Genomic DNA, 12,922 nt, shown 5'->3' on the forward strand with positions numbered 1-12,922 from the left:
TTCAAACTATATTTTCCATCTATAATTTCTTAATATTTACTTTTTCAGTTAAAATGTTTTAGAGGTCTCGATGTCCACTTGTATATATTTGTGCTTTATACATATAATTTTCCGGTGTTTACTTCAACCAAATACCTTTTGTGAGATAAGGAGGTTATGGCAAGAAATAAAAAATATTAGGTAACACGTCATTGTAAAGAATATAATATGTGCATATGAATTTTTAAAATATTTTTTCCTGACATATTTTAGAGAAAAAAAATTTTCAATAGCACAATTTAAGAGCTTCGTATGGGGGGTAGGTATAACTAATTGAATTGTATTAAATGTCACTTTTTGAAGACTTATCGTGTGATTTTTTTTATTTATTTACTCTATTTTTGAAAAACAGCTAATTTCTAAATAACTTATTTTTAACTGGGAGAAATTTTTTAAAAATATTGTGGTTTATTTAAATGATAGTTTGAATACAATTTAATAACTGACACCAAAAAAATTGTGGAATTAACTGTTTTTTTTCGAAAACACGTCTAGAAAAAATATTGAAAAAATTCATATGCATGTATACCTTCTTAAGAAGAACGTAATTTTTTTCAGCGTTATCAATTATTTTTTAAAGCAAAGAAACAAAGCCAAGCCTGATAACATGTTTGTTTTGTTTTGTAGACAATCATTATTGCGACATCGCAAGATGAAACGTTTATTGAATAATCGCAATGATGCAAAAGAACTTACACCAAGTGCTGGGTATGAAGTTATTGTTAAAAAAAAAGTTGAAAAATTATGCATGTATCCTATCATTTCACGTTGGGACCCATACTTTTATTAAATATAGTAACAAGCGTATAAAATCGATAACTTGCTTGATTTGTAATGAAAATTTTTTTTTTATACTAAATATGCAGGGTCAAAATGCAAAAAATATTTGACATCAATGTACTTTATCACATCACAATTTTCTTCAAACAAAGATTATTGTATACACAAGCGGCTTCGACTTTAGTACATGGCTCTGAAATAATGAACTTGTGTACAAACGAATGAACAAAATTTTAATGGTAATGTGAAAAGTTTGTGCGTAATTTATTAAAAATGGCCAAGTACCTACTATACCGTTGATTTTTTTTCATCTTGAATTATCAGGTCACCCAACATATCAAACCTGAGAAAAATTTCCTAAAAACCAAGATTTCTATGCGAGCAGTATTAATATCAGAGTACGAAAAAATATTGAAAAATAATCCGTTGAGTATTCGTATATCCAAACAACAGCTTTGGCAATTCGATTGGCCGTCGAAGGTATAGAGATCATCCTTCATTGCGAAACCCATACCTTCCCCCTTGATTCTCCCTCCTCCTTATACATAAATTCAAACTCTTCTATATCGTTGCGTATAATCTCGGATGAGGAGCCCCATGAACTGCGCGAGGGAAGATTCGTATAGGAATGGAACGCGAGCCTCATTAAATTCAGCCCGATTCGAGAATACATCCCTTTTCTCGAAACATTCCAATTAAATCCCTCTCCGCTCCGAACAGAGTATAGATCCTTCCTCTCTCTCCCGTCCCTTTTTTTACATATAGGTACGCAAAGTCGTCCTTGCCATCGTGCGCATACGGAGCCAATTTAATACGCGCATCGATGAAGGATTCGATTCCGAATTTCAATCGGTTATCGCTGCCGTGCGCATATTACGTTACGCGCACGTGTGCCTTGGACTCCGGCGTGCGCGTGCATGTATACAAGCGTATAGCTCATTAAAAACGTTATAGGGAAGGGTAAATAATGGACGGTGGAGGTGAAGCCGGGGGAGCTGGGTGTCCGCAATGAGCGGGGAGAGGGAGACAAGTACTCGCGTTGAACTCTTTGCGTGGATTTCAGATGCGAGACGGACACAGGTACCTACCCAACTTCGACGGGTACATTGGCCAAGAGTGTGCAATCGCGAGGGTCACGACATGTAATATTGTACCCATGAATAGTTTCTTTTTTTTTACAAATTTATTTCTCATTTCACAAGCAGTACTGCCACCTTGGATATTTTGCTGTCACTTCAACGATTTTCATTGGAGGTTCGTTATGAATGACCGATACGAGCTCAGTAGAAAAATACCAACCTTCCACCCCCCAAATTTTTACATTAAATTGTAAATAAATTTTTACGCGATTTTCGTTGTTCATCCTGTAGCCAGGAGAATTTTTTTAAGCATGTTTGAGATGAGATGGTATACACGTTTGTCACTTTCTCAATTTCGTAAGAGTCTTTGTTAATCTTCATTATCTATGTAAAGCTCAAAAGCTCCCAGAAAATCCATTAAAACAACATTAAAATATTTTGAATGGAAAAAATTAAAGTTTTGTACTTTTCTTTGTAATTTATTAAATTGCGAAAACTAGATAACCTTTCGAATAAGAAATTTTCCACTAAGCATTATTGTTAAAAGTTGGAGTGCAAAGTACTCACACAGGGTTATATGAACCCTGTGTTGATTACATATTTGTTATTTATTAATATTAACTAAAAATTATTTGAACACGTGTAACTATCCATTAACATTACTTTTGTATGGATTTTTCTTGTAAATAAAATCCTTATAAATACTTTGTCAGATGTTTTTTAATTAGTTAATGCGTTGGTGAAGTCATTTCGATCCGAAACTCAACAAATTAATCAACAACGTACCTATTTGCAAACTCTTAATTACTATCGTAATTAAATATATAAACTGAATTTAAATAAAAATATTTTAAAATAACTTTTGTTTGTTTAATTTGATAAAAAGAAACAAAACAAAAATTTTTAACTTTTAGACTCATGTATTACTTTTAAGTGAAATTTTGGAGCACTTAGATATGAAACTTTATAGTTATCTTATGACATCAGCAGATATTTGTATTCTTTGATTTTATTGGTACTTTTTTTAGATTGCTGTTGCAGTTTACATTTAATAACTTTTAACAATTTAATAATTTTCGCTTTTATTTGCCTTTGGCCAATTTTTCAACATGTATTAATTATTAATATTCTACATTTTAAAACGTTTCATTTATCTGACTTACGCAAATGTATTAATCGCAATCACTTAGTTTTAAATGATTTATTTATCAATTATTAAATGCTTTTTTCTAGCACTAGTATTTGATCCTTGAAAAGCGTAAAAATATGTATGTTGTCGGGTATGTCCTTCCTGAAAATAGTACGAATAACAAAGACGATTTTTTAAATGAATAAGCTGTACAAAAACTGATAATCCAAAAATTGTTTGTGAAAAGAAAAATTACTTAATATGTAAGCCATTGTTTAAAATTAACTATGTTTAATTACGGTTCTCTAGTTATGAAGAAATGTGGTTTTAACTTTTTTGAAAAAATAAATAACCACCGTTGTAATACATAAGATCTTGAACGAACAATAAGTGTTTTTACATTATTCTACAGAAAATAAAAATATTCGTAAAAAATAGTATCAAATTTCACTACTACAGCTTTTTTCAAGCGTTTGAAAAAAAAAATAAAACCAACAAATATTAAAAAAAAAAATTATGTAACTATTTATTAGCTAAACCACAACTCACCTGATTATGAATCTCCAAAAACATTGATAAATGCTGAAATGGTTATAGTTACAGTAACGTTCTCTTGCACTTGGCTTAGCAGCGTACGAGAGAATGATTTATTTATCAATTATTAAATGCTTTTTCGTCATATCCTGTGCTTTTTATTGACTAACGGATACGCTGGCCCACTCAATTGAAGTATTTTTGCCGCTAGAAAAATTCCAAAAATGTTTTACTTTCAACTTAATGATCCCAGTATTTGTCAACTGCTCGAAGGCCTAATTATCAAGAAAATCGTGATTTGACTATTGAAAAATCGTTACAGTCAAATCATCAATTAAAATTCAAGTTATATTTGTGTTCCGGGTACTTAGGATAACACAAGTATAGAGTAACATCAGGACCTGCTAGCTACGGTCACATAAGCAGCTGTTAGTCACGCTATCGTCAACTCATCCCCTTCCAATATTTTTTGCCACTCCATACGCATTATAAATATATTTATATGGATACGAAGTTTACTTAGTTCAAAACCTAAGGTCCTTGAAGCATTCAAGTGGCTGAACCAATCGGTGGCACTCTGCTTCTACGCAAGCGTCAAATGATGTGCGTTATCGCTACCTTTTAACACTACTTTGTGGAAAAAGTTTTAGTTCTGTCAAGTCTTTCAAGCTTGTACGTTGTCTACGTAACATGCATTCCAGAATGAAGGTTCATTAGCTTATCAATTTTTATCTTTTGACTGGACGGCCAAAAACAAAGTATTAACCAATTTGGGTGGCTCCATGTTCTTAGTGATATAGGAGCCTCGTGGTAATAGGTACTGAACTATTTTCATTTTTTTCTTCTTTACGTTTCATAAAAATAAACTAAATTAATATTTTAGTCTCTAGTAAAGTAAAACCTGTTCGAAGTAGGCACATTCGTTTCAACGAACTTCTGGTATCATGGCAAAGGTATGACTTTTAGTTCAATAAAGTATTTGAATTTCTATAAGAATTATTCCCTTCTACATCACGCACTTTGATTTAAAACGTTCAAGTTATCAAAAAATATGGTGCATCTGCTCACAGCACAATACCATTTCAAAACTTAGTCTTAAAATTTTTATGTCATATAATATATTTGCAAACACACACGTTTCTCTGTTCCACTATACCTACCGTGTCAGTTCTATAATTTACCTCTTATTTTACTAGTAAGCTGTGTGCTTGTTCTATAATTAAAATAACTTAAAATACAAGCCAAGTATAGAAAATGTACAGTGTAGATAGATACACAGCACTAGCCTATCTAACAAAATGGCGGTTACCAATGCGCATTTATTCAATTCAGAGAGTCAATTTCAGACCGAAAACTTGATAAATGCATTCCAGTATCCTCTATTTTATGTGGGGAAACTAGATATATAATCATGTTCTTAGCTTAACTTAATAACTGCACATCTCCTGACTAGCTGAGAAAACAGTAACATAGGTGTAGGAATAAAATATCAGGCGTGACTACTACGTAATAATCGATGCAAGGATCTATACCACTCAGTCAAGATTCTTAAATATTATTTCTGTGTGCAACGTTTGATTAAAAAAAAAATTAAAAAAAATAAATTAAATCTAGGGAGTTAGGTTAGAGTATATAAATTATATAAATCGATAAATCAGTTGGGTTACCCAAGTATTGGAAGAGATCTTAAATCGGACGAATTCTTATATGAAAGTATAAACTGTAATTTATTACTGTCATCCCGTTAAAATTTTGTTTATGGGTTTTGATTTCAAAATTAGCGCACAAACTAGCTTATCGTATCGTTTTCTTTGATTTTTTTAAAATGCATAATTACCCTTGAGGATAGATTTTACCAGTCAAGGGTAGTGAGACACATAAGTATTATATATGGTGCTAGCTTACTTGCTCTTAGCTTAGCCTATAATATATTTAACACATTGTGTCCAGTTCAGAATCAGTAACTGTTTTAATGTATGTGTAAATAAATTTGCAGAATAATTCATATTTATCACATTACGAAAGTGAAATCTCTGGAAAGGTGATGTTAATGTGAGGAACATCAAGAAAGTCATATTACTAGTACTAATTTTTTTTTTTTTTTTTTAATTACTAATCATAATTTTGGATATGCTATGAGACACACATGTTTGACTTGTCTTAACAAACGTTATATTCCATTACAATTTCGGTTTTAGTGTTCATAGGAAGGACCTGCATAACTAATTTTTAAAAAAGTAGAGATCTGACAAGCTAGAGTTATTTTTCGTAAACTCAATACTTATTTTCTGCTCTTTCTAGAACTTATTACCTACTCGTCTATTAGTTAAGTTCATACATTTATATATACTTATCATGTCTCTTTCCTCTCTCTCTTTGCCAAGCTGAAATACAGCTGTAAACCAAAGGCAAATTTCATAACCACTGCTATTACTACAATAATGAAGTTACATGGTAATTATGGGCATTCAGTTCAAGTGTGGGAGAATAGATTGTCTAGTGTCTCTCTCACACTTACATTACACTGAGATTACATGGCAATGACTGCTGGAAGCGTATGATGTATTCAACCAATCACTTTTTTACTAATATGATTAATACGAAACAGATCTGAGTTGAGAAGTTATTTCGTGCAATATTCAATGTGATAAGTTGAGCTGGCAAATGTCTCATGACAGAATATTAAATTATACATGTCGATTTTTTAAGCTTCATCCATGTAATACTGTTATTTATGAACACCTCTACACATTATTTTCTACCATAGCTTGTTTCATTACCATCTCTCAATCAACAGAATACCCATATTCTAATTCTCAATGAATTTTTCGATAATATATTGCGTTTTTCAAAGTAATCCATTAATTTTGGCACAGTTGAGGTTATTTACTTATTTTTAAATAATTAGTGAAGCTTATTTAGAAATCTATATACTACTGTAGATAGAAGAACTTCTTTTTTTTTAATTCCCAATAGCTATTTTATTGTTGAGTTAAATGTAAAAAAGTTAGCCTGCTCGATTAATGTAAAATGTATTAAAATTTTCTTTGAAAAATGATGGATAAATTGCACTTAAAAAAATTTAGGAATACTTTGAACAATGATCTGAATTAAAAAAAAAAAAATAGATAAAAAAAAGAGCTTTTTTATGAAGGTCCCCGTGGCGCATGTACCAACATTTTGTAGTACTATATCATTAAAGCAGCAAAATTTGAAATTAAATGTTTATTATAATAGCATTTAAATCTTGTATATTGATTTGTTACAAATATTTTATTAATAAACTTTCCTTTATGAATAATATGAATATTTCATTGCACATCAATATGAATGATTTTTATTTATGAGGGGTAGGTTCTTACAGTCCACAGGAGAGAACAGCGCTATCAATTTCCATTAACGGATGGCTCTAGATCGCAGCTGCTATTTAATTATTTGTCGTATACTTTAGATTCTCCATCATATTTTTACTATTACTAACATAGCATTGCTTGTTTTTAATACAACACCCAATATTTTCATTTTATTTGTGTTTTTGTTGGTTTTTTTATATTTTCTTCGTTTTTCATACAATATGTTTCTAAACCTCAAATCATATTATTGATATTTTTTACACTTTTAGCATACCATTATTTATAATTTTTTTCATTCTTCAGATTTTTCAAGCATTCTGGAGGATGATAACGGGACGTCCAGATGATGAGGATGATGATACAGAATACACTTTGAAAAACAAAAAGCTATTTACATGCATTTCAAAGAAAAAGAACACAAGCGTCATCGCTAAGCTAATTGAAGAAGGGTGCGATATGAATGCAAGGGATTTTAATGGAGACACGCCTCTGTCAACGGCAGTGGAATACAACCATGAGGCAGCAGTACATTTTCTGTTAGATGCAAATGCCGATATATTTACGACCAATAACGACCTTGACTCCCCTTTATTGATAGCCTTGAAGAAAAAAGCAGGTAGGAAATTTATAAACAAAAAAATACTTAATAATTTTGTAACATTTATGAGAGTTGCAAGTGAAATGCACTGATTTCTACCGTTCAATTTTTTGGTTCATTTCTGTGATTAATCTAGATTCAAATCTTATTGATACACATTACATAAATTTTTCGAATGTAATAAAATATTGCATCCAAAAGTATTGAAAACTGTTATTTTATTAATGTAGAAAATTTTTTTGACCTCCATGGTGTAATAATGAGGTAGTTTTTCATCTTTTGGGGTAATAATAATAATAATAATAATAATAATAATAATAATAATAATAATAATAATAATAATAATGTAATAAAATACAGTCACGAACAAAAAACATAAAATTTGTGTTCGATGTTTCGGCAGCTGGTGAACCACTTTCATTGGACTTTATTAAACAGAAAAATATAAAAATAATAAAAAGACAAGATCTGAAACTACCCAAGCACAACTAATTTATTTAAAAAAATCAGTGATACAAAAAAAATAGTAATAAGTACTAGTAATGGTAATGATAGTAATAATAACAATTGTTTCTTTTGCTTACAAAAATCTAGTACCTGATACCGTCGTCAAAAGACTTCTTGATGCTAACGCTCAAGTCAACATTGTAGATAGATATGGTGATACACCGTTGATTCTCGCCGTGCAAAAAGGTATCGTTTTTGCAAGACTATTACTCAACGCTGGAGCTTACGTCAACGTTGCAGGGAGAAAAGGCCAAACTCCGTTGATACATGCCATCGAGTCGTCAAAAAAAAATGACACTTCTCTGGCAAAGCTGCTCATTGATGCTGGAGCTCCGGTTAACGTTGCCGACAAGAGTGGTGACACACCTTTAATATACGCCGTAAGAAAAGACAGCGTCCCTCTGACGAAGCTTCTCCTAAAAGCTGGAGCGGATGTGAATAAAATTAACAACAAAGGGAAAAATAGCTTGGATTATGTTTCTGGGCATGTATATTCAGAGATTACAGAACTCAAACCACTTGTCATTGAGAGACGTAAAAAGAAACACACTCCTAGCACAGTATGCGATACATCAAACGATAACAATGAGTATCCTAACTCATTTTTACCCAATATAGAAATGATGAAGTATATTAAACATAACGACGGTGTTCCTGATAATATGGTACTTCTTTTTTTTTACTTACTAGAAATACACTCATCTTCTTATAAATATAATTTCTGATGTTCATTCGTAAATTTACATTTTTTATAGGTTCGTCCTAATAAGGACGGCGATGGAATGGAGTATGCAAGAAGAGGTAATGATAGAGGTGGACATGTAGCTAATGATAAGGATGAACATATCGGTAATAATGATGAAGGTGAAAGTAAAATTGGATATGGAAATAAACATGAACAGCACGTAGATACATGTTTATCTGATGGTAAAGGTGAGCAGAAAGATAGACGCGGAAGTAAACTTGAAGTTAAAAGTGAAAATGCAGGTAAACATGAAAACAAAAGTGGAGATACTGTTAAAGTTAATAATAATGATGAAAGTAACTATGAGAATGTACATCAAGGTGATATGAGAAGTGAACATGTAGATAAGCCCGAAGATGATAATCAAGGTCAACGCAAAGAAGGATATGGAGGAGATGAAGTTTGTAATGATGGAGGTAAAAACAAAGATTTACAAGAAGATGCCCACAGACAAGCAAGTACACATGTAGAGGATAATGAAGGAGTGAGTCGGAGTGCTAATAAAGTAGCGAGTACAGAGAATATAAGAGAAAAAAGTGGAAATGTAGCAGAGAAAATTGAGAAGGATTATAAAGATGGAATGAGAGGTCGAAGTTAGTGCGATACTGGATTACGTAAAACTAGGAGTGCAGGTAATGATGGGAACAATTGAACAACTATCTACCCTCTTACAGATACTAAACTGTACATTTGATTTTTCTACGATCCGGTACACTTTTTATGCGCAATGCAGAGGCTCTAAAAGTTGGACATCTCACACATTGCATCAACTTGATTGCGAGCACACTAACAATTATGTCACTACTTTTTAATTTATGACAAATAGTACCTACTCGATGATTTGTTTTCATTTTTACAGTGCTATGGCATACACGATCACTGTAACTCGCAGATTTACCTGACAGAACTTCACTTAAATCTCTCTCTTTCAAACCAATTATCGTCGTTTAATATGTTAATATGAATCTGTAAACAAAAAAGGGGTTTATCTTTACACATTCACAGCATACAGTAACTAATATTTGTTACTAAAAAATCCGTACCTCTGTTATTTATTTCAGCTAACAAGTTTTCAAAATATGGAAGCAAAAATTTTGTCAAATGTGACAAAGGCAAAAAGTAATCTTTGAGCACCGTCAGGATCAGTCACTTGCCACATGCTACGAAATCAATCAATGATTCAGCGGATAAGCTTAGCAAAGATGTTTTACCGAATCCAAATACGCCTTCTTTGATTTTTGAGATTTTTAAATTAAAAATGCATAAGCTACCTGTTAATCCATCGAAGAAGTCAAAAACTAGATGGCTTTAAAAACATTTGGTTTTTTCACTATTAACTCCATGTGCTTGAAACATATCTTGAAATAAAGTCGTAAATGCATTATTATTTCAATCACTCACTCAGCAAAACTCATCTGTAACAAACGAATAGTATTGCGTTTGCAAGGCCAACAATATCTAAATGCAACATTTTCTTAGATTGATATTTAAGAATACATATTATTATATTTCTAAAACATGATATACTTATTAATTGTTAAAAAATAAACTTTTTACATTGATATTGAGATACTGAGCCATAGAGACCTTCCTGTTGTTTCTAAATAATTCAGAGATCTATTTATAATATCAAAAAGGTTTTATAAATTTATTAAGTTTCATGTAATAAAATATGTAAACTGAATAAAAAAAATCGAAACAGCACAAGATTTAACCAAAGCTTTTATTTTATTAAATCAGTAATAAATATTTTTTTATGTATACCTCGTTTAAAATTAATTTTTAGTTTATTGAAAGTTTTAATGATTATAATCTGATCCATGTATATTTATAAAAAAAAAGGTTTAAGCTTAGCGTTTTCTCAAGAATAATGTGATGTGTGAAATACAAAAATGAATGTGTAATCAACTATAACGGATTGCTTGTTTTACACATATGAAAATCTATCTGTGTGACAAATTATTTTATAATAACAACTATTACAACTAAAACACAAAAAGATTTTATGTTGCATTACATAAAAATATTTACGACTACCTAGGATATATCAAGTAATTATAGTTTAGATTAATTAGTTACACTGAATATCTTTTTCAAGTTGGAACGTGTACGAAAAAGCTATGCATTATTGTAAAAACAATCTACTATTTTTATCTGTATCTTTTATTTTAATCAAATTTACTACAATTTAATTAAAGTTCATACCACCTAATATTTTGTAAAATTTCATTCCTCTACAAAATTCCTGAATAGAAAACTTTATTTCGTACTTTTTTACAGCTTATATATATAACTGAATTAGTATGGAAAATTGTTTTTACAACTTTAAACGATCGTTTTTCACCTACAAGTTTAAACTGTGTCCTCAGTAGGAAAAATCGAGCTTGCATCTCATACACTCTAACCAGGGCAAACGTGCAAGTCTAAGCAGTTCTTTGGACCATAATTTGCAGGTCTCTCGGGTGCAATGCACCACCAGATAAACGATCTATTTTTTTACCTTAGCAGTTTTTTGTTCAAAATGAAGGATAAATTTATTCAATTAAATCAAACGTGGATATTCGAAATCAGTAATTAAGTGAGGAGTCAGGCAGAAAATAAAGTATGATAGAATTAAATATTTTCTAAGATAAGTCTCCGTTTTTTATACGTCCAATTTTTTTGCGTTGGTCTAGAGTACACAGCAAAGTAAAGGAAAAATAGGTTGTCTCATAGCCAGGTAGGATCTCGTGACCTATTCAATTAAGATAAACCCACCACAGTTTTCTTAAGTGTATTACGATCTACTGAACACGATTTTTGATGGTTCGTCACCCTGACTGTTCAATTTTTCGGTATCAAAAAATTTTGTCAAAAAAAAAAAAAAATTGTTTCTTCGACAAATAAAAATCATTTCGTTGGAATGTTTACGCTCGGGTTGACGAGCACCTTCAAGTGTCCATAGCCAGCAGCCATCCGAGCTTCCCAAGGCGCTCGAAGTAGCTCAAAACGCATAACAGGCTGTATGCCAAAGATTCTTAGTTTCACAATTAACTACTGATAAAAAAATTACCTTGTAATATGCGTTGAATATGCTTCTTTGTGTAGTTTTTTCTTAGCTACTTTTATATATGTTGTTGTGATATTCGTAAACTAGAAGAAGTGCTATTTATTAGTAACACTAATAACACTTTATCTAATTACCTTTTTTAAAAAAAATCATTTAATTTTTGAGATACTGCAAGTACACTAAAAAAAATTATGTTTACACAGTTATTTTGCAATAAAAAAAACCATGACTCTTTTATCATTTATACTATTTTTTTAACCATTGTTATATCCACAACCGCTAATCTATGTAAAGTTTATTAATTATTAATTTAAACATAAACTCCTAATAGTCATCAGCAGAGCATTACTGACCCTAAGTGTGTTGAGAATAAATATTTAATCGCTCAATTTGACTGGTTCGATATTTATTGACCTATAAACTTATTGCCAATTTTAATCGTACATATATTTATACATATACCTAAATATGTACATATATAAATTTTTTTACTTCCGTTTAGCTGTCTCCGGATTCTCAGGCAGAAACATATAGTATACTAAACTCGTTAAAAAAGGCTTCTTTACGAACCTCGTTACGGCCCTCGTCTTCGGCTCGTACCGTAAACCTCTAGGTTCTTCAATCGAAGCCATTGCAAACTCGTACGTAATATACTATTCTTGCACATTTCTATTACATATTTTTTATATTGCAAATCGTAATGAACATTTTAATGCCATAAAATCGACATCAGTGGTTATCAAGTCTTTGTATGAAAATACCTTTTTATTTTGGTTCTTCATAAAAATGATTATCTATATAACAACATACCATAGGGGATGAAAATATAAGTACTATCCAGTAGCGTACAAGAATGTAGTATTTTTCTAATAAATTATTCATGTTTTTGGATTACAGAGTATAAAAAACAGTATATGGGGAAAACAACTGGAGTAATGCTAATTTTTATTACCATATGTATTATACACGATTATGGACATGAAAAACAGATTGGCTTACTAGAGATAAGTTTGCAAAACCCACTGTTTAATTATAGAGAATTTTACCCCCATATTAATTTTCAAAATTTTAATATTTGTATAACTAATGAAGGAAAAAATGCAAAGTCT

At 31.0% G+C, this 12,922-nt stretch overlaps 1 protein-coding gene across 3 annotated transcripts; it reads left to right on the plus strand.

The window, feature by feature from the left end:
• The first annotated feature begins 4,447 nt into the window (after positions 1-4,447).
• On the plus strand, positions 4,448-10,281 carry LOC149373675 (uncharacterized). 3 transcript variants are annotated; one of them, XM_089595925.1, is made up of 5 exons: positions 4,448-4,514; positions 7,218-7,530; positions 8,107-8,684; positions 8,775-9,396; positions 9,826-10,281. In XM_089595925.1, exons 1-4 carry the CDS (start codon positions 4,506-4,508, stop codon positions 9,360-9,362), a joined length of 1,488 nt encoding a protein of 495 aa, XP_089452051.1. In that variant the 5' UTR covers positions 4,448-4,505; the 3' UTR covers positions 9,363-9,396; positions 9,826-10,281. The 3 variants fall into 3 exon arrangements, with proteins under 3 accessions (XP_089452051.1, XP_089452052.1, XP_089452050.1); XM_089595926.1 differs by lacking the exon at positions 9,826-10,281 and having other exon boundaries at positions 8,775-9,006; positions 9,085-9,817; XM_089595924.1 differs by lacking the exon at positions 9,826-10,281 and having other exon boundaries at positions 8,775-9,817.
• Positions 10,282-12,922: the final 2,641 nt, after the last annotated feature.

Source organism: Copidosoma floridanum, unplaced genomic scaffold (genome assembly GCF_036245765.1).
Source record: "Copidosoma floridanum isolate Cflo_tuat_1 unplaced genomic scaffold, Cflo_Japanese_pri ptg000029l, whole genome shotgun sequence".
Taxonomy (NCBI): domain Eukaryota; kingdom Metazoa; phylum Arthropoda; class Insecta; order Hymenoptera; family Encyrtidae; genus Copidosoma; species Copidosoma floridanum.